An 18,913-nucleotide genomic window follows, 5' to 3' on the forward strand; every position below is an offset into this window, starting at 1 on the left:
GGCCAAAGAGGTTGTAGAAAAAATGCTTTTAAAAACCTCTGACGATCCCAGCTGAGCTGCGTGATCATCAGAGGCTTTTTTTTTTTACTTTTAAAAGCATTTTTTCGGCCGAAGAGGTTGTAGAAAAAATGCTTTTAAAAGTAAAAAAAAAAAAAAGCCTCTGATGATCGCGTGGCTCAGCTGGGCATGGGGGGGGGCAGGGATTTTTGCTACCGGTTCTCTGAACCACCTGCCACCATTGCTACTGGATCAGGTGATTGGGTCTGAACCGGGAGCATTTCACCCCTGGTTTGAGATGGGTGGTTGTACAATGTAATGGTTATATAATGTAACTTTTCAGATTTGCCAGTCTTTGTGCCAGTCTACATTCTCATAGGTTTGTGTGTGTATATTTCTATTATTGTTTAGCCTAAATGAGTTTGCATGAAAACCTTTTTCAAATTTAGACGTTAACATCTAGATTGCAAGGCATGTTAAGCATGTATTAGCAAATCATGGTAGAATTCTTTTACTTTAGATAGCTAAAAGTAATGTACAATTAACAACTTGGTAAAATTGGAAAGAATTTATAATAGTAGAACGTACCATCAGATGTATCTGTCTGTGGAGTGTTTCCCTCAGATAAATTAAAAGTTCCATTGTCAGTCCAAGATATCTCTGAAATATCCGTGTCTGATACAGACATCTCCTTGGCTGCAGTGGCTAAGCTAACCTGTAGATTGGAAAATCAAACTGTCAAACATACCGCAGACTAAATGTTGCTTCAGTACACATCATTTTCAACACCATAAGCACGAACCTGCCATTATAGAGCGAGAATAGTTGCTTCTTTATTTAGGCAATGGAGATATACCAACAGATATTTAAATGTTGATATATTTAGGTCTATTTTTTTTTTAAAAGACAAGCTTCTTAGATCAAGAGATTTAGACAAAAATGTAACTCTATTTCTTTTATTCTGCAGTGCTGTGCATATTTGTGTGGAAAGAAATCACACTGAGTGCACAGTCCAGTAGGCAAAGGTTAGATTATTCCACCTCATTTTTATAAAGGGAGGGAGCAGAAATATGTTCTGTGAAAGCAAATAAAAGTTCATGTGCTTCACTGTCATCAAAAAACATATTTTTTAAAAAAATATATAGGAACCAACCAACCTTAGGACATAAAGCTGATAAGTCTAGTTCACTGTCATCCTTACTTGGTTTTCTTTTGATCATTTCTGGAAAACAAGAGTCTATCAGTTAAGGATTTCTGCTTATTATGCCAGCCAAGTATTTCTATTTTCATTTACCATATTTTTCGGAGTATAAAACGCTCTGGACTTTAAGATGCACCTACCTTTTTTGGAGAGGAAAACAAGAAAAAAAAATCTGCCTCTGCTTCCCAGCAATTTGCCTCCTTGCAGCAAACAGTTGGTTTCATTTTCATTTTCAGCACAGCCTAATTAGCACAAGAAAAAAAAAATCTGCCTCTGCCTCTCAGCAATTTGCCTTCTTGCAGCAAAAGCCCGTTTCAGTTTCAGTACCGCCTGATTAGCACAAACAGCTGATTGTCAGTTGGATTGACATACCGAGGATCAGATGTTTCAGGCTGCAGGGATTGCGATACTCTATTGCTGCCTCTGTTTTCAGCCTCTGCGGGATTGGAATAGGCAATAGGCAGTGGCAATCCCTGCAGCCTGAAATACCTGGGAGGCCGATCCAATCGACAATCAGCTGCTTGTGCTAATCAGACTGTGCTGAAGCTGAAATGGGCTGTTTGCTGCAAGGAGGCAAATTGCTGGGAGGCATAGGCCAAAGGGTGGGGGCCAGCAGGTGGGAGGGGTACATTTGGTGTATAAGACACACCCAAATTTTCACCCTCTTTTGGGGGGGGGAAGTGCATCTTATACTCCGAAAAATACGGTATTTGCCACACTGATAAAAAGGCATGCATTACAACTCAGCTGTGCCCTTCAGCCACAATTTGCCTTTAAAATCTGATGATCAGGTGCATAATCTTTACACCTGTCTACTTATTTATATGGCATTTTACCCTTATCAGGATATAGTCATTTAAAAGACATACATGGAAAGATCATCAATTGTTACAGGAAATAAAATATCATTAGGTTTTGAAGCTTTATTTTTATCCTTCATAAAGATGGTAAGAATATTTTTGTACTTGCGTATTTCAGTGGATAAAGAGCCATTTTTTTAAAAAAATATTTATCAAGGAAGCTGAAATTGCCTGTTGCTCACCTGCTCTCTCTTTTAACTTTTGGTTGATAAAGTCTTGTATTCCAAAGTTCAGTTTCAGCAGATATGACTTAATGTGGCTATATACCTTTTGTCCAAATTCATTGCATTTGAAGAATGGACATAAAAAGGCACATAATACTGTCAAAGAAAGAATAAATATAAAACCATGCAGAATGTTATATTTTTGAGCCACACGGCTTTGAAGCAGATATTACAAATAACTATGTATCAGTTTAAGTTACTTTAAAAACGATTTGCAGATTTTCAAGGGAAAACTTGGTTGCATTCACACTAAACAACTATGGTAGAAGCCCCATCACTGTAAATTCTAAATGACCTTTAGCAAGCTTTGCTTATTACTGTTAATCTGCAAAACTGGAATAATAATGTTATGACATGGAAATAAATAAATTGACATAATTGTTGCACAAATGACTGGTATGTTTATTATGTGCAGTCATCTGAATACCAACAATGGAATTGTATGCATTTCTGATTGAAATTAGGACTACTGTTTAGTGGAACATACATTCATAAGAAGTGCATCAACATAATCTCTAAGGAAATAAAATTTAATAAAAGTACTTTCATTTATCAGTAACCTTTTAATTAATTGTTTTTATTTGTTTTATAAACAACTTTTAAATTGTTAACTCTGAAACATATTAGCAATAGCAATAGCACTTGGACTTCACAGTGCCTTTACAGCCCTCTCTAAGCGGTTTAGAGTCAGCATATTAACCCCAACAATCTGGGTCCTCATTTTATGAACCTTGGAAGGATGGAAGGCTGAGTCAACCTTGAGCCGGTCAAGATCGAACTCCTGGCAGTGAGCTGAATTAACCTGTTATACTGCATTCTAACCACTGCACCATCATAGCTCTATTGTATAATATTATACATTTGTATAATATTATACATTTGTATAATATTATACATTTGTATAATATTATACAAATACTTTCAACAAATACTTTCAACAGTTATTGTATTTCTCAGGACTTCGATCACAATACAATGAGGAAAATGTATTTTTTCTTCTTCTTAGCATCTTAACATTTTAACATCTTGTTTCAATTATGAACACTGTGTGAATATGGTTACATACTGCAGTGGGCATCTATGATGCCACCAAAGAAATTCCAGACCCGATTCCTTATGCATTTGAAAGAACTTACACAGAAGATAGGAGAGTACAATTCCAGGAATGTAACTTCCCAAGACTGTGAAGAATGTGCATATGCTGCAGACCAGAAGGCAAAACTGTTTTTTAAAAAGAACAAGTGTCAATCAGATCAGTCGGTAACATTCAGTACCTATAAAATATAAATCTTTTCAAGGGTCCTGAGACTAAGACTGTAGAATGCTCCATCAGAATTTCTTCTTCCCTAAAACAGTTGGAAATGTTTTAGGGAGAACAGACAGAGAGCAGAAGCTATATTAGATATTGTAGGTGGGAAAAGCATAGGGAAGAACAAAGGAATTTTGTTTTGTCCTTTTCTTTTTCTTTCTTCCCCAAAGGTAGGAATAGGAATAATCAAAGATTCCTAATAATAATCAAATCAATGGCTCTTAAATTGGTTATGAAGGTATGAATTGTGAGTCTATGCTGGCATCTGACCACCAGCAGTCTGATTTTTCAGATAATCTTTAGTAATATGTATGTATGTATATGTGTACAATTCTCAATTAGGTTAATTTGATGGGGGTGGGAAAATGTAGGAATTATGTGACTCTACTATTTTTAGCCATACCTTGGCGTATTCCCTTTGGGCACACTCTCTTTAGAAATGTCCATATACAGGCAGCCCATTATAGAGACATTATCTATTTATTATGTAGAAGGGAGCCCCAATAGCCAAAATAAATCACACAGAAATGCTAGGACATCTGATTCACATAAAGATGCACTATTTCTAGATCTTGCAGGAATACAATTTGCAAAGCCTGATTGTGATTAAGCGTAGAACATCTCATCATTTCAAGCAGTACTGTATAATCCAAAAGGGCAGAAGAAAATATTATATGCAGAACTGGAGTGTGAATGTTAGAGCAGAACTGGGATCATGTTGTCTTTCTAGCATCCTCTGCAAAACTTTAGTGGATTAAAAAAAAAAGACTGGACTGCACTCACACGATACATTACCATTTCATACAAATGCCTTGGTATGTTAGATGATCTATATCCATAAAAATGAAACACATTCAATTGGACAACCTTTTTTTTTACTGTTAATGCAACTGTAGAATATTTCATAATTTTTTTATATTGCATGCCTATAATACTAGGTTCTATTGAACTTAATGTGACTTATTTATATACAGCTATGTGAAAAAGCAAATCTTTTCCACTATTCCTTCCTTGTGATTTCATGGATATGTCTATGCAGTTTTTTTTTTTTAGCAACAGAACAAAAGTCCTTTTCCATTGCCTTCTTCCAAGATGTTTTAAACTTCATAATCTAGTTTACAGATTTGAGATTTCCTAATAGTAATTCAATTTATTTACTAATCCAGCATACACATAGGATGCAATGTTAAGATTTTTACATGTTGCCAAAAGTAAAAAAAAAAAGGCAGTGAAATGAAATGGAAGACATTGCAAGCTTAATTTTACCTTGCCAGGGTTCTGTTCTTTAAAATGAGACATTTCTTGGAGGAACAAGAAGAAACTCATCATTGCTTCTTCTATACATTGGTTCAGTCTAAGGCGATTTTCGGATTCAGACTCACTGATTTGGAAGCTGAAAAAGACAAATAAAGAAATGAATAAAGAAACATTAAGTCGTGAGTTTTTAATGACAACTAATTCTCTACAGAATTGCAGAAATGTATAGACTCTTATTTCTTAAAATTAGTAATTCTCACTACTTCTCGTACAACCATGATGGCAAACCTATGACACATGTGCCCAAAGTGGCACGCGGAGCCATGTCGCCTGGCATGCTGGTTCCTCTTCTGGGTTTTTGGTGTGCATGCGTGTATGACGATCAGCTGGCCTTTTTGCGTGCAACAGTGCTGAAAACTGGTAGAGCTGGTCTTCTGTTTTCCTGTGTGAGCCAGCTTGTTGGCAAGCTGATTGTCACATGCGCATCAGAAACCTTGAAGACTAGCTAGCCGGCGAGCATGTGCATGCCAGAAACCGGACATTCATTTTTCGCATGAGATGCAGAGGTGGGTTTCAGCAGGTTCTGACCAGTTTTGGAGAACCGGTAGTGGAAATTTTGAGTAGTTCGGAGAACCGATAGTAAAAATTCTGACTGGCCCCATCCCCATCTATTCTCTGCCTCCCAAGTCCCAGCTGATCGGGAGGAAATGGGGATTTTGCAGTAACTTTCCCCTGGACTGGGGCGGGAATGGAGATTTTACCCTTGCCACGCCCACCAAGCCACACTCACTAAGCCATGCCATATCATGCCACGCCCACTAAGCCACACCCACAGAACCGGTAGTAAAAATTTTTGAAACCCACCACTGAGGAGATGGCCAGATTTTATTTGGCACATGACTTTTTTAACTTTAGAGATTAAGAAGTACATAAAATATTTCCTGAAATTGATGAAAAATGTTATCATAAGAATATATTCCACAGAGAACAATATAAGTGCTACCTAATTGTGGACATCCCAGCAAAATTTTGCAATTCAGGAGAGACTATTGGAACTGTGGAAGGAGGGTTTCACTTTTATTAAAAAAAAAAAGATACCCCAGCAATTTATGAACGCAACAATGAAGCATATAATGGTGTCACTGGAAAAGGTGAGGCTGGAATTTGATACCCAAATTTCTTCCATTTTAAAATTTTATTTCATATTTAAAAAACAAGAACATTCTTCCACTATTATTTGGTGGTTTGTCACTGAATTTTAGTGTATGATCTCAGAAATCTGGGATTACATGTAGTCCAGATTTACACCCACCTCCCTTCTCTTCCCGAAAAATAAATTGAAAGCTCTTAATAACAATCTTTGCTCTTTTGTTGAATATGACCCACCTTAAATTTACTTTGGCCTTCTACCCTTTAATTTACCATCTAATCTACCTTCATTTGTCTAGTGATTTTCTGTAACCTTAATACCTAAATCCTTCAAATTAATCCATCTACTTTGTTTCCCTTTTTTCTACAGGTATGTTCCTTGCTGTTCTTCTTCCTGTCCCTGCTCCTTCAAAAGCTACTCTCAGAGCTTTTGTAAGGATAGGGCACGCTTGGCCCTTTCCCCATACTTATTCTCTCCTTTCAGTACTAAGAAGGGTAAACACCTTACAAACTCAAGTTTACAGTTTCTATTTCTGCAGTATGTGCACTACGGGAAGAACTCTTATTAATATTAATAAGATAGCATAAACAAATTTTATTAACAGTCAAAGATAGAACTATGCTTTGTACTGTTCCTAATATATTAAGACATCAAAACATCTCTTCCACAGCATATATATAGTTTTATTATAGTTTTCTTTCAGACAAAGAGTACTGATTAGAATCAACAAGGCATTTGGGAAGAGAAAATAAGCCCTCCCCGAAAATATTTAAATCCATGTGCAGCCGGTCCCCGCCATTGGGGAGTTAGCGTTGGGGAGACAGAGCTGGAAACCAGGTAAGACGGCAAGAGGAGCCCCATCTTGCTCCACACGCCCCAAAATAATAAGACATTTTCGAAAATAAGGCCAAGTGCTTATTTCGGGGTTCAAAAAATATAAGACAGTCTTATTTTCGGGAAAACATGGGTAGTAACAAGAAAAAAATAATAACAACTGCAATTTACATTATGTATTAAAAATAGAGAGTCCTGCTGCCTATGTCAATGCCAATTATATCCAATTTTTCCTTTTTGTGGACAGACCTTTGGTAATTTAGTGACATATCCTTGCACGTCTATTCTAAGCTAATCCTATCCAATTTGAGAGGCTACACTTGTTCATACCAATAGAAATATTTAGCAGATGGAGCCAAACAAGAATGTTTTCCTCTAAGCTTCTGGCTTTGTTCTGTGGTGAAAGAGCTGCTTAACTCAGAGCTGAAGTGCCTCAGGCCCAGTCTCCTAGTAGTTAAGACAAGCAGATGCTGCAGCCCATCACAGTTCCAAATGCTGGCCAGGAGATTCAGTTCCATTAGGTTCTCTGAAAATGACTAATGCTGTCATGCTGCTAGTGTGTAACCTGACATCTGCTCCAGGCAAAATAAACCACTGGGTTTTTCTTAGAAAGGTCAATAACATCTCATGTTACTGGAAAGAAAAGAAAGAAAGAAAGAAAGAAAGAAAGAAAGAAAGAAAGAAAGAAAGAAAGAAAGAAAGAAAGAAAGAAAGAAAGAAGAAAGAAGGGAGGGAGGGAGGGAGGGAGGGATCTTTCCGAGGTTTCCCATAATTTTATAGTCACATGAATTGGTCAAAGTATTCATGAACGATGTCCTTGCTTTGTTCCTCATTAAGGTGAATTAATGCATTGATGTGGTAAGTAAGGGATTATAAAAACATAAACAAATGTTTGTAGTTACACAGCTTCCGTTGTTATATCAACAATTGCAGGTAATTGACTCAGGATTGAGAGATGAACAATCAACTTTTAATTTAGTGACAGTCTTATTTGTTTCTTTCTCATATTCTTTACCTCAGTAGACTTGTCTGGAAATCCATTCTCTCCTATGAATTAATGGATATTTTAAAATCTTAGCTGAGCACAGAAAAACAAGCAGAAAGATAAGAGCTGAAGGAGAAAATAGTTATTCCTACCTGTATTGGTTCTCATGGGAACGGAGGATAATCTATCATGCCTAGGCCTCATAATCATAAAAAACATGAGAAAAGCAACAAAAAGACACAGTCCTAGGACTGTGGATTTGGTTGTACCTCAGAAAAACATTAACTGAAAGTGGGAAACTTCTGAAACTTCTGTTTATCCTGGTCAAACCTCTCATTCATATGCCCTAAAGTTCCCTTCCAAATATTTCAACTGAAAGACCAATCCTTTAGTGCTGTCCCTACTCATTAAATTATACAGCTGTTGAATCTGTGGCAAGTTTTCCTGAAAATTACATGTCTATGTTTCAGAGACATGCACTGTTTCAATCCATGTACTATTTACTGATAAACCAATGGCACAGTACGTGAACATTCAAATAATTTTCAACAGTTTAATTCTGTGAAAATGTGTGATTACACATTTTCACATAGTGGCTATGGCAGGTTTTGAACCTTTATAAAATAGTAGTAGTTAGCAGCAGCCACTGAAATTCACAATATTAAAACATTTTGGTCCCTGCACTGTTGCTAGTCATGAGATAGGAGAGCCCAGGGAAGGGATATACTATGTCATGTGAATGTCCAATCAAGAGCAGAAATGGCTAACTACTGAGCAACAAATTTTAAATAATGACTTCCCTTTTCCATTTGTTCACCCATATAGCACTCATTTCCATGCCAGCAAAACTATCATGCCAAATGGCGTATTCATTGTATTTAGTGTTCATTAAATTACCAACACAGTATAATAATACTAAGTATTCTATTTTTCTCTTGATATTGTCTTTTGAATACATGACTAATCTCATTAATACTTCCTGACACTTAACTGAAAGACCGTTTTAAGGCAAACTGCAAATGATGTTGTTAAGTGGACTGTGGAAACAACAGTCTTTTGAACTCTGAATTATCTAGTCTTGTCTTGCTCCTGAGTTATGTTAAGCTAAGAGAACATCGCCATTTCTCATACTACAACATGAACAAGGCAACAAAACACTGCATATTCACGGATTAAAATTAAGCATATTTTAACATAGTTTTTTTTTTTTAAAAAGGTGCTTATTTGGCATTAATGTGCAAAAAAAATATTTTAAAATACAAATTGGGTATTGTGAAATATATTCAACTGTATATACATTTTAGTTAAGCTAGAGAAGTCTCAATAAAATCATAAAGATATAAGCTTGTTGTTGTGATGCCTCTCCTCTGGCACTTCATTCCCTCTGGTATGTCATATGGCCCTTAAGACCTGGCTCTATCCTTAACTTTAGGTTAGAGAGAATGATGTACCCCTTCTATTTCTGTTCTTTTAAACAATTGTCCCCCCCCACCCCACATATGTTTGGTGAGGTTTATATATACTTACTGACTTTCCAATCATAACAGAGTGGGATAACCTATAAATTTCATAAATAAATAAATACACACACATCAACTCAAATCTCAACTAATTTCAGTGTGCTTATATTTTCATTATTTAGTCTGTAAGATTGATCAGAAGATTTGTTAGAACTTCATGGAATTGTCACCACAGAAAGGGTTTGTTATTGTTGACTCATTACCTTGGCAGGACTGCTCTCTAAGATCTCAATGAATGACAAAATCTATTAACAGTAAAGGAGATCTGACAAGCTCACATGATCCCAAGCTGTTCAGTGACTTGGATGTCATAAACAAAAACTTGAATGTTGCTCAGTGGCTAATCAGCTAACCAGTGAAATTGCTTCAACAAAGATGTAATGGGAAAATAATGTAAACAGGAAGTTACCAACTTACGTCCATTTGTGATTGGATTGACCCTGTCAATAGGCTACGAAAGTCTCCTGGGCTTCCAATAACAGTGATGACTGTAGGAACGCCACCCTCACAACCTAACCCCATTTGGAACAAATTAACTCCCTAAGTCCTGTCTCTAGGAACTACCCATCTGCAAAATCTCCATCTTGTCATGATTCAGCATCAATTTTTTGGCTCTCATCCACCTCATTGCTACATCCAGGTATTATTTCAAGATGAACACAACCTCTCCTGATTCAGATATTATGAGAAGTAGACATGAATATTATCAACATAGAGGTGATACCCAGTTCCAAAATCCCTGACTGCCCCTGGAAGTTTCATATAGATAATAAACACCACTGGGACAAATTGTGCCTTGTAGTTTGCCACATCACAGGCACTAGGGTATGGACGGGTAATCAGCCTATGAACCTATGTTCCTGCAAGTAGAAATGAAATTACTATAACATGGTATTCCAGTACCCAAGTCCCTATGGTCTTTACTGGAAATTCCCCATGGTCTTTTCCTTTATTGGAAAAGAAAATAAGAGTGCTTTTACTGCAGGAACAAATGCACATTAACTATAATGATAGTGATAATTTTTCCACAGAAACTGGTAATCCCAGAGTTAGAGGCTAGGTTGCCTCAGAAGATCAAATGCTGAAGCTAAATTGGATTTGCCGTCAACCAAATGCACATATGAGTCAAGTTACAGCACAAAACTGCTTGTTCAAGTTCCAGGAAAGCAGTCTAAGGATTGCAACATTGCCAATAAATATCCTACACCTTTCTGAGTCATATTCCTCCATGATGACAATCATCTTTCCTCCATGATGACAATCATCTTTCCTCCATGATGACAATCAAAACTTTACATAAGAAAACTCTGATGGTGAATGGGCATTTATATTTTTTAAAATACGAATTAAAAATGAATTTTTTAAAAAAATCATTTGATAATTATATAATTTAATCCAACTACCAGAAATGCTTGAAAAGAGATCAGATATATTGAAATTAAAACAGAACACCAAGATAATACAGAACCTTTCAATCATTTCTCAATTATTTTTGGCTGGATTAAAATTCATGTGTTTCATACAGATTTTTTTTTTCTGCTGATAGAATTGTGTGTGTGTGTCTGTATGTATCATATTCTATTGTGCATCCAATGAACTTTCAAACCAACTGCATACAATATGTGTACCTTTTGAGTTGAACTTGATTTCTGCTGAGTACTATATATGGGCAAGTTTGCATAATATAAAAGAAGTTTACTTTGATATCCCCAGGAATTTTTTTTAAATTTATCACTTTAATCTATGGCCCTGTTTCCCATTTGGTGTTACATATATAGCAGGTAAGTGACTGTGATCCTTAAAAAACTGAGGAAAGTGGGATCTGGCTATATGTATCATGTATATAGATAGTCCTTGAATTACAACCACAATAGAGATCAACATTTCCCTTAAGCAAGACAGTTGTCAAGTGACTTTTGTCCCATTTTATGGTCTTTCTTCCCACAGTTGTTAAGTGAATCACTGATTTACTAACTTTAGTAAAATGGTTGCTAAGTGAATATGGCTTCCCCACTGACTTTGCTTCTTGGAAGGTAGCAAAAGGTCATCACATGACCAAGAGACACCACGACTGTCATAAATGTATGCCAATTGCCAAGTGTCTGAATTTTGATCACCTGGCCATGAAGATTCTACAACAGTCATAAGTGTGAAAAATGGTCATAAGTCACTTTTTTCAATGGTATTGTAAATTCAAACAAATAGTTGTAAGTTGAGGACTATCTTATTGGCTTTTTCTCATGTTTTCTCATGTATTTAACCTTGAAAGTTCTTTGTACTTTCAGCCATTGTTTTCTGTGCTAACAGAAGTTTCCAGGTTAGCAAGGAAAATGTTACAACCTTGAATGTTTACTATGTCTTAATTTCCATAAATGATTTTTTTACAACCTTGCCTCTTGAAAAACATATGTGATATAGCCACTTGCATATCCCAAAACTGAAGGCACAGATAAAGAGGCTAAATCTATCAACAAATCAAATCACTAAACACATGGACCATAACTAAGATTAATATAACATTCTAGCTGGACCTGAGTATATTTGAAATGTAAAACTGCTGGAAAAATGGAGGCAGATATCCTCAATAATATAAATAATATATAAAAGTGGCAAATGTAGATGTCTTCATCATACATTCAACTCCCAAATTCTGCTCAATTTCACTGAATTGTTTTATATGAAAAATGTGTAAAAGGAGAAATGGGAATTTCAGGAAAAAATAATATAGTCACCCCATAATGTTACTTATATAAATAAGTGGTAACTTGCACACCATCAGCTTGTCTTAGTAACCAACAAACCTGTATATCCAATTCATTCCTCATGATCAGGACAAGAGTATCAAAAGAGTACATTATGATTAGCTGATGCAGAAAATATTGTTTTGTGTTCTTATTAGAAGGCATGGGAGCAAACTGGAGATTTGCTCATCTGAAATGTTAATAATTAAAGTACATGTGGTTCTTGCTTAACAATCAGTCATTAAGCTTCCATCTGAGCTTACAAACTGTGCTGAATAAACAGTACTTACAAGCAGTTCTCACACTTATGTTAACTGCAGCATCCCTGTGATCATGTGATCGCAATCTGGGTACTTATTGCCTGGCTCCCAATTATGCTTGGCATCCTGCAATCATCATTTGCATCCTTTGCTGGCTTCCTACAAGCAAAGTTAGTGGGGAGGCCACCAGAAAATTGCAAATGGCAACTGCATGATGTCCTTGTTTAATGACATGGGGGAATTTGCTTAATGATGGCAACTGGAAGGGCTGGAATTCTGTCACTAAGCATCATGGTCACGTGATATTGTGCTTTATAACTGTGTTGCTTAGCGACAGAAATTCCACTCCCAATTCCAGTTGTTAAGTGAGGGCTGCCTGTAACAATAAAATGTCTATAATGACAACACAATATGTGTATTTATAAAAATTAGTCCATAACTTAAATTGAGACAGATATATCTTGCGAATACATTACATCTTATAATGGTAGGTACATTTAAGTTTGATTATTTAAATACATTTTATAATACTATAATACAATACAATAATAGTTAATAATACAATACTTAGTAATATAAGAGCAACAGAATATTAAAGACATATGCCTCTTCCTAATAGCTCGAGTAATATTTTAATTTTTGGTAATAGAAAATCTGATTAGATGACTACATCACCTATATATATCCTTGTTTATCAACAGTCTCTAACTCTCTCCAGTGTAGATGGTTAATAATTCCAATAATTAATAATTCTAAATATCTGGCGAGTTAAAAACCAAGTTGAATTTCTAAATAGTCATTCTAATCCAAAGAAAAACGAGTTATTTTCTAATATCCTTCAACTCAAAGCCTTAAAAACTTCTGCTACAACCTGCTGATTTGATGATCAAAGAAGCAGTCTAGTTGTAGTAAGTTATGTGTCTATCAATAGCAAACTACACTAGGATTATCTGTAGTTCAAGTTTTCTATGACTGTAGGTTCAGAAGAGGAAGAGGATGACAGTGATTTACAAGTTAGAGCATTTATGTCATAACCTTAGGCATTTCCTATTCAGCTTTTACAAATCATGTATTTTTGTACTGGCACTGTCATGTAACATTTGGATTAGTTTTTACACACATAATGAAATTTATCTATAGGGTCATGGCTAACATTCAAGCTGATGCTGATTTATTAAACAAAAAGAAAACCATTTTCAAAAGGTAAAATTACACTACCTCTCACTCTGGGCAGGATCTTCCCCTTCCGACATCCCTATATATATATATAGTTTTTTTGTATCAGAAGTATTAATCCAAAGCCCAAGAAAAGATTTCAGGATGAAGAAATCCAGTCTACAAGTCTCCTTTGCAAGCTCTTGTTAAGTCTCTCTGATAGGAGGTATATTTACACATTTACAAAGTGTCTGCTTGTCTTGAATGAAGTTCACCCAGGACTGTTTTGATTGGCTAATTCAGTGAATAAACAGGTCACTCCTAATTCCAAACACTGACAGGCTGTAAGGCTGCAAGCAGCATCCAGAAGCCAATACTTTTATAGTCACATGAGAGAGAACACTACCCAGCTATTAACTTCTACTTGTCTAACTACAAGTCAGACATAGCTTTCACATTGCTAACTCTATAAATAAAAGAAAAATAAGGTCTGTTCGTTGTATTTTTTTATTTTATTTTGTAGACCAAACAATTCTGTCCCAACTAGTTATCTCTCTTAGTGCCATTGCTGAGATCATTAGATACCAGTACCATACAAGGAACAATGAATGGCCAATGCTACATTTTTTTCCAATTAAAAACTACTTCCTTCTTGCCTTGGCAACTTGATACATCATTCAAAATCTTGTGAATTAAAAACAAACAAAGCAATTTCCTAACATAGTGGCTTTTTCTTTTCATGTGATGGTCAGTCCGATTTAATGTTTATCCACCGTGGCAGAGGGCCAACCCACAGTCACATCACCTAGTTGCAATACTTAGGTAAGGAGTAGCCAAAACAAAACAAAACAGAAGTTGTTGTATTACATTATATAATCTTTGTAAATAACTGGGTGTGTGGCAGATATAATTAGTAAATGAGGTGGAGAAAGCTGCAACAGAATTGAGAAATGAACAAACCTGATACAAAATCCCCTTAGTGAGGATTTTCTATGGGAAATCAAGGGAATTAAATTGGGTGCTAAGAATCTGGTTCCGTAGGTCTGTAATGGAAGAAGTCAGAAGCAGAAGAGACAGGTTCCTCAGATGCCAAGGCAAATAAAGATCATGGAAGTAGATAAGGGGATTCTCAGTCAACAATGGAGCCTGCAAGAAACCCTCTGGAAGGGAGTGGGAGAACAGAGAATAATGAAACTTAGAATTTGAGAAAGAGACACATTTAGGGAACTATAGGACTAGGATACTATTGGGCCCTGACAGACAGGACACAAACTGATCCATAATGAGAAAAAGGAGAGAAACAAAAGTCAGCTTGGAAGCAATGGCCAAGAGGAGGAGAAAGAAAAAGAAATGGTTAGTATGAATTAAGAAGCAGCTTAAAGAGACAAAGGCAGTAATAATTAGGGATTTAAAGCAAGAGGGATAAAAAAAATCCAATACTGATAATTAAGAGGTAGTTTAAGGAGATAAGAGAGAAAACAGGGAAAGACTATTCTAAGGTAAAAGGGAGAAGGCTGATGGCTTCCCCTTCCAACTGCACTGTGCCCTGCTGGCATACCTTCCTTCATCTACAAAGGAGACAGTAGCTTAAAAGGGTGCCTGGGCTGGCATACTAGCCCAATGGGGGATAAAAATGGCAGTTTTCACCCAGTAGGTGCCCCCAGTGTGTGTCAATTGAGAGAATACTGTGATCCAGAAGAAAGAGGAGCAGAATGGATTCAAACAATCCAGCAGAGTTTCAAGAGGGATCAAGCAGCTAAGAGGTCAGTCTGACTTGCATGGGCATCTGTGGCAGACTGCATTGAATTCTTCCAAGGATGGAAGAAACAGATGGTTTGAATATGTACAGCAAGTCTTGGGTTTAAAAACACCCCAGTTACAGGATGACCCATAGTTAAGAATGGAGCCTACTGTAGCAAAAATTGTGTTAAATACACAATGGATTAAGTTCATTGCAAGGTATTATACAATAATACTGTTCTGGCTTACATACAAATTTGACTTAAAGACAGACCTTGGGAACAAAATTCATTCTGCAATCTGGAACCACTGAACTGGGTGTTTGAAATGTACTGCACCATGCCTTTGAGTTCGACAGATATTATTTAAAGTGCTTATTTTATCTATATAGGTGTTCTTATCTTATCTATATAGGTGTGCAATATTCGCTGTGTATATGTATGTTCATTAGTTCCTAATGCAGGTAATAGAGATGGTTTGCTCATAGTGAGAAATCAATAAATGAGAGTATTTATAGCTGAGGGTTGAAATGAGGAGTCCTTGGTACTCTCTGAACTTGCTTGTTTTCTTGCAGACGTTTCATTAACTAAACTAGGTAACATCATCAGTGCTAGTAAGGAGTGCGGTTTGCTGCCAGTTTATATTCTGATAGTTTAGGTGGGGGTGGTCGTAGAGATTCTTTGGTTGGGCTGTTTAATGTTGTCTCTTTGGCATATTCTTGATTGGGGTATTGTTTACTTGATTGTTGGTCTGAAGTTAACCTTGGAGTTAATCTATTCTGATCTGGGTGCTGATTGCTGGTGGAGAGATGCTTAAGTCTTTTTGTTCTCTTTTGGGTTGGTTGATTGTCTCTTTTGCACAGTCTATAAATGTTGTTAATAGTGAGAAATTTATATTTTCTAAGTGGATCCATTGAGAGAAAAAGGAAGCTATGTGATAAAGTAGCTCCTGCTGATGCGAGAGCTGGCCACTGACATAGTGAATTCTATAGCAGCGGTCACCAACTGGTGGTCCACGGACCACTGGTGGTCCATGAGAAAATTTTGGTGGTCCTCAGAACAATTATTTGCATTTTTATATTGCACTAAGTACTATTTATCTTTTTAAAAAATTCATATTAGTGGTCCGCGGGATTTAAAATTATGAATTTAGTGGTCCTTGAGGTCTGAAAGATTGGTGACCCCTGTTCTATAGAATGCGGATGTCAAACTCGCGGCGTCATTCCACTTCAATGGATACTTTTCATTTTCTAAATTTTCAGACTTAAATTCTAATTGGCTGAATCCTGGGCATATACAGAAACCTGAAGCCCAGACCACATCAGCTTGCCGAAACATTGTTTCATCTATTTATACTAAAACGACGATTAAGACTGTTTTTTTTTTAAAAAAAGCACAATAGTTAGTGTTTTTTTGTGAGTTCTAGGTTCAGCTCCTTGAAATATGGCTTCAACATTTGACTGACTAACTTTCAAATATTATGGATATTCTATAATACTGGACTGTTAAGAAATTTTGTTTTATATACTGAATGCATTTGTTAAGATTTAGAGACCATCAGGACTTTTGGTAGAAAAGAGTTCCAAGAAAGAAGATTAAAACATGAGTGAATCAACTTGAAGATTATGTGTGTACTGTTAGGATACTACTAGCAAGCTCAATTTTACTATCACCAGAAATCCACACTGCAAATGGCTCAGCTGATACATGTATTACCGGTAGGTTGCTCTCTATAGTGCTTCAGAGAATTTTAGAACTCAATAGAGTACAGATTAAGATAAATTAAGAGATAATTTATCTGTCTTTCAACAGAGAGAAATAAACAAAGCAATGCTGTAGCATTAAAGCAATAGAATGCTTTGTCATCCTCGCTAATGGAAAACTTGTCTTCTAAACATTTAGTATAGATTTGAACTGTTTTGAGAAAAACCAGGTTTATTTCTTGTTCCTATAAGCTGAAATCTATTTTGTTGATTGATGAGGATCAGCTTAATAGTACAGGACAGGGGTCACTTTTATTTTAAAGTATAAGAAAATGAACAAGTATAATCAGTTCTACTGATGTGCTCTTTTTCTTCTGATAAAGAAGTGCCCATCCAAAAAAGGTCAGTGGCACCCCAGAGTAAAAACAACCCCCATCTCCATTTCTGGATTAAAACCTGTGTCAGGAACTAGTACTACTATATAATAATACTTATTATTTATGCTGCTACAGAGCTTTGCTTCTTTGTTTCAGTTCACTCAGCTTTCCCCATAAGAAACTCAGATTACATTAGGAACTAAGAAAAAATGCTCAAAACTATTAAATGGGAATAGACATACATTCTGTATGCCAAGGAATAACATTGGTTTGTATGGTTTTAATATTATTATTATTTGTGAACTTCGCAGAGTCAGCTGGAATCGAATTGGATTATATAAATATACAGTATGACAAATTATGAATGCATTCTTGGATTCAAATTCCAAAATAGCTTGGCAAAGTTCACATAAAAAGCAAAGTTCACAGACAAATATTTGGATTTATTTATTTTTTGCTAGAAAATCACTAGTAGGAAAGTGGCGTTTCAATGGCACGTCTTCATGCTTTCTTTTTGCTAGGCAAATGAAGGGACATAGCCAGATGATTTCACATAATTAGGTATTCACATGCCAGGAAAAGGAAAAATAACCAATTTGTTATTTGAATTTATTCAGTGGATCCATACATTTTGACTGTACCTTATTTAGTTCATTAAATTGAATTAACTTTGCCTTTTTTATTTATTAGATAAACCTTCCAACTCTGCATTTGTTTTCATGAATATAGAGTGGGTAAAGATCTGAGTAAAATGTCCACATGCAGCTTTAAAAGTAATACAGCTTGCTGTTGATAAGGAAATAAAGGACAGAGATAGGTCAACACAAAAGGAAATCATAAAGAGTCTGTTAAATATAACTGTTTCAGATGTCCAACTTAAACTAATATGCCAAATGGATGGCTGTTCACATAAGATATACAATTTATTATATTTGGTAAATCAATTATTTTTTTAAACTACTTTTTATTGAAACGAAGAAATACATAAATACAAGATGTTTCTATTTCAATAGGTTGTTGCAGTTCACAGGTCAAGTTTACTGAAATTTTATTTTACATATATATATTTTAATGCCACTATATTTTCTATTTAGAAAAATGTTTTATTAGAATCAATGCATTATTATTGGAGATTTTATATTCTTTACATTCTATTGCAGGCATGTCCAACCTGCAGCTCAAGGGTGTCATGCAGCTCTGGACAGCCAGTATTTGGCCCCACAAGACTGTACACTTTTAATATGATATGATATGATATTTTATGTAGCCCAAGACAATTCCTCTTCACTCAATGAGGCCCAGGGCAAGCCAAAAGGTTGGGCAACTATGCTCTATGTATTATTAACTTCAATAATCTCTTTACAACAATTTGATTTAAGTGAAAAATATATTTTGCTAGGGCACAGGATCGTGTCATCTTTCTTTTCATCCCTTCTGTTTTTTGGTATTATTTATATGGCTCTCCTGAAGTACACTAAACTCCCAAGCAAAATTGATACAATATTTTTTTCTTCCTGTTAATCAAGAATTAATGGAGGTAACTTGACCCCAAATGGACTACTCCTTTTATATCAGAAGTTGATAATGCTTTAAAAATGCTG

At 35.8% G+C, this 18,913-nt stretch overlaps 1 protein-coding gene across 2 annotated transcripts in view; it reads right to left on the reverse strand.

Annotated features, from left to right (window-relative positions):
- RETREG1 (reticulophagy regulator 1) overlaps window positions 1–18,913 on the reverse strand; it is a 43,115-nt gene that overhangs the window by 5,945 nt on the left and 18,257 nt on the right. For both annotated transcript variants that reach the window (XM_034411908.3, XM_034411907.3), the window contains exons 4-8: window positions 4,858–4,984; window positions 3,419–3,503; window positions 2,241–2,378; window positions 1,155–1,219; window positions 586–712 (exon numbers count right to left, since the gene is read on the reverse strand). In XM_034411908.3, coding sequence (XP_034267799.2) covers window positions 586–712; window positions 1,155–1,219; window positions 2,241–2,378; window positions 3,419–3,503; window positions 4,858–4,984 — 542 coding nt within the window. The remainder of the gene's footprint in view (window positions 1–585; window positions 713–1,154; window positions 1,220–2,240; window positions 2,379–3,418; window positions 3,504–4,857; window positions 4,985–18,913) is intronic.

Source organism: Pantherophis guttatus, chromosome 3 (genome assembly GCF_059756535.1).
Source record: "Pantherophis guttatus breed Tessera chromosome 3, ASM5975653v1, whole genome shotgun sequence".
Classification (NCBI taxonomy): Eukaryota; Metazoa; Chordata; class Lepidosauria; order Squamata; family Colubridae; genus Pantherophis; species Pantherophis guttatus.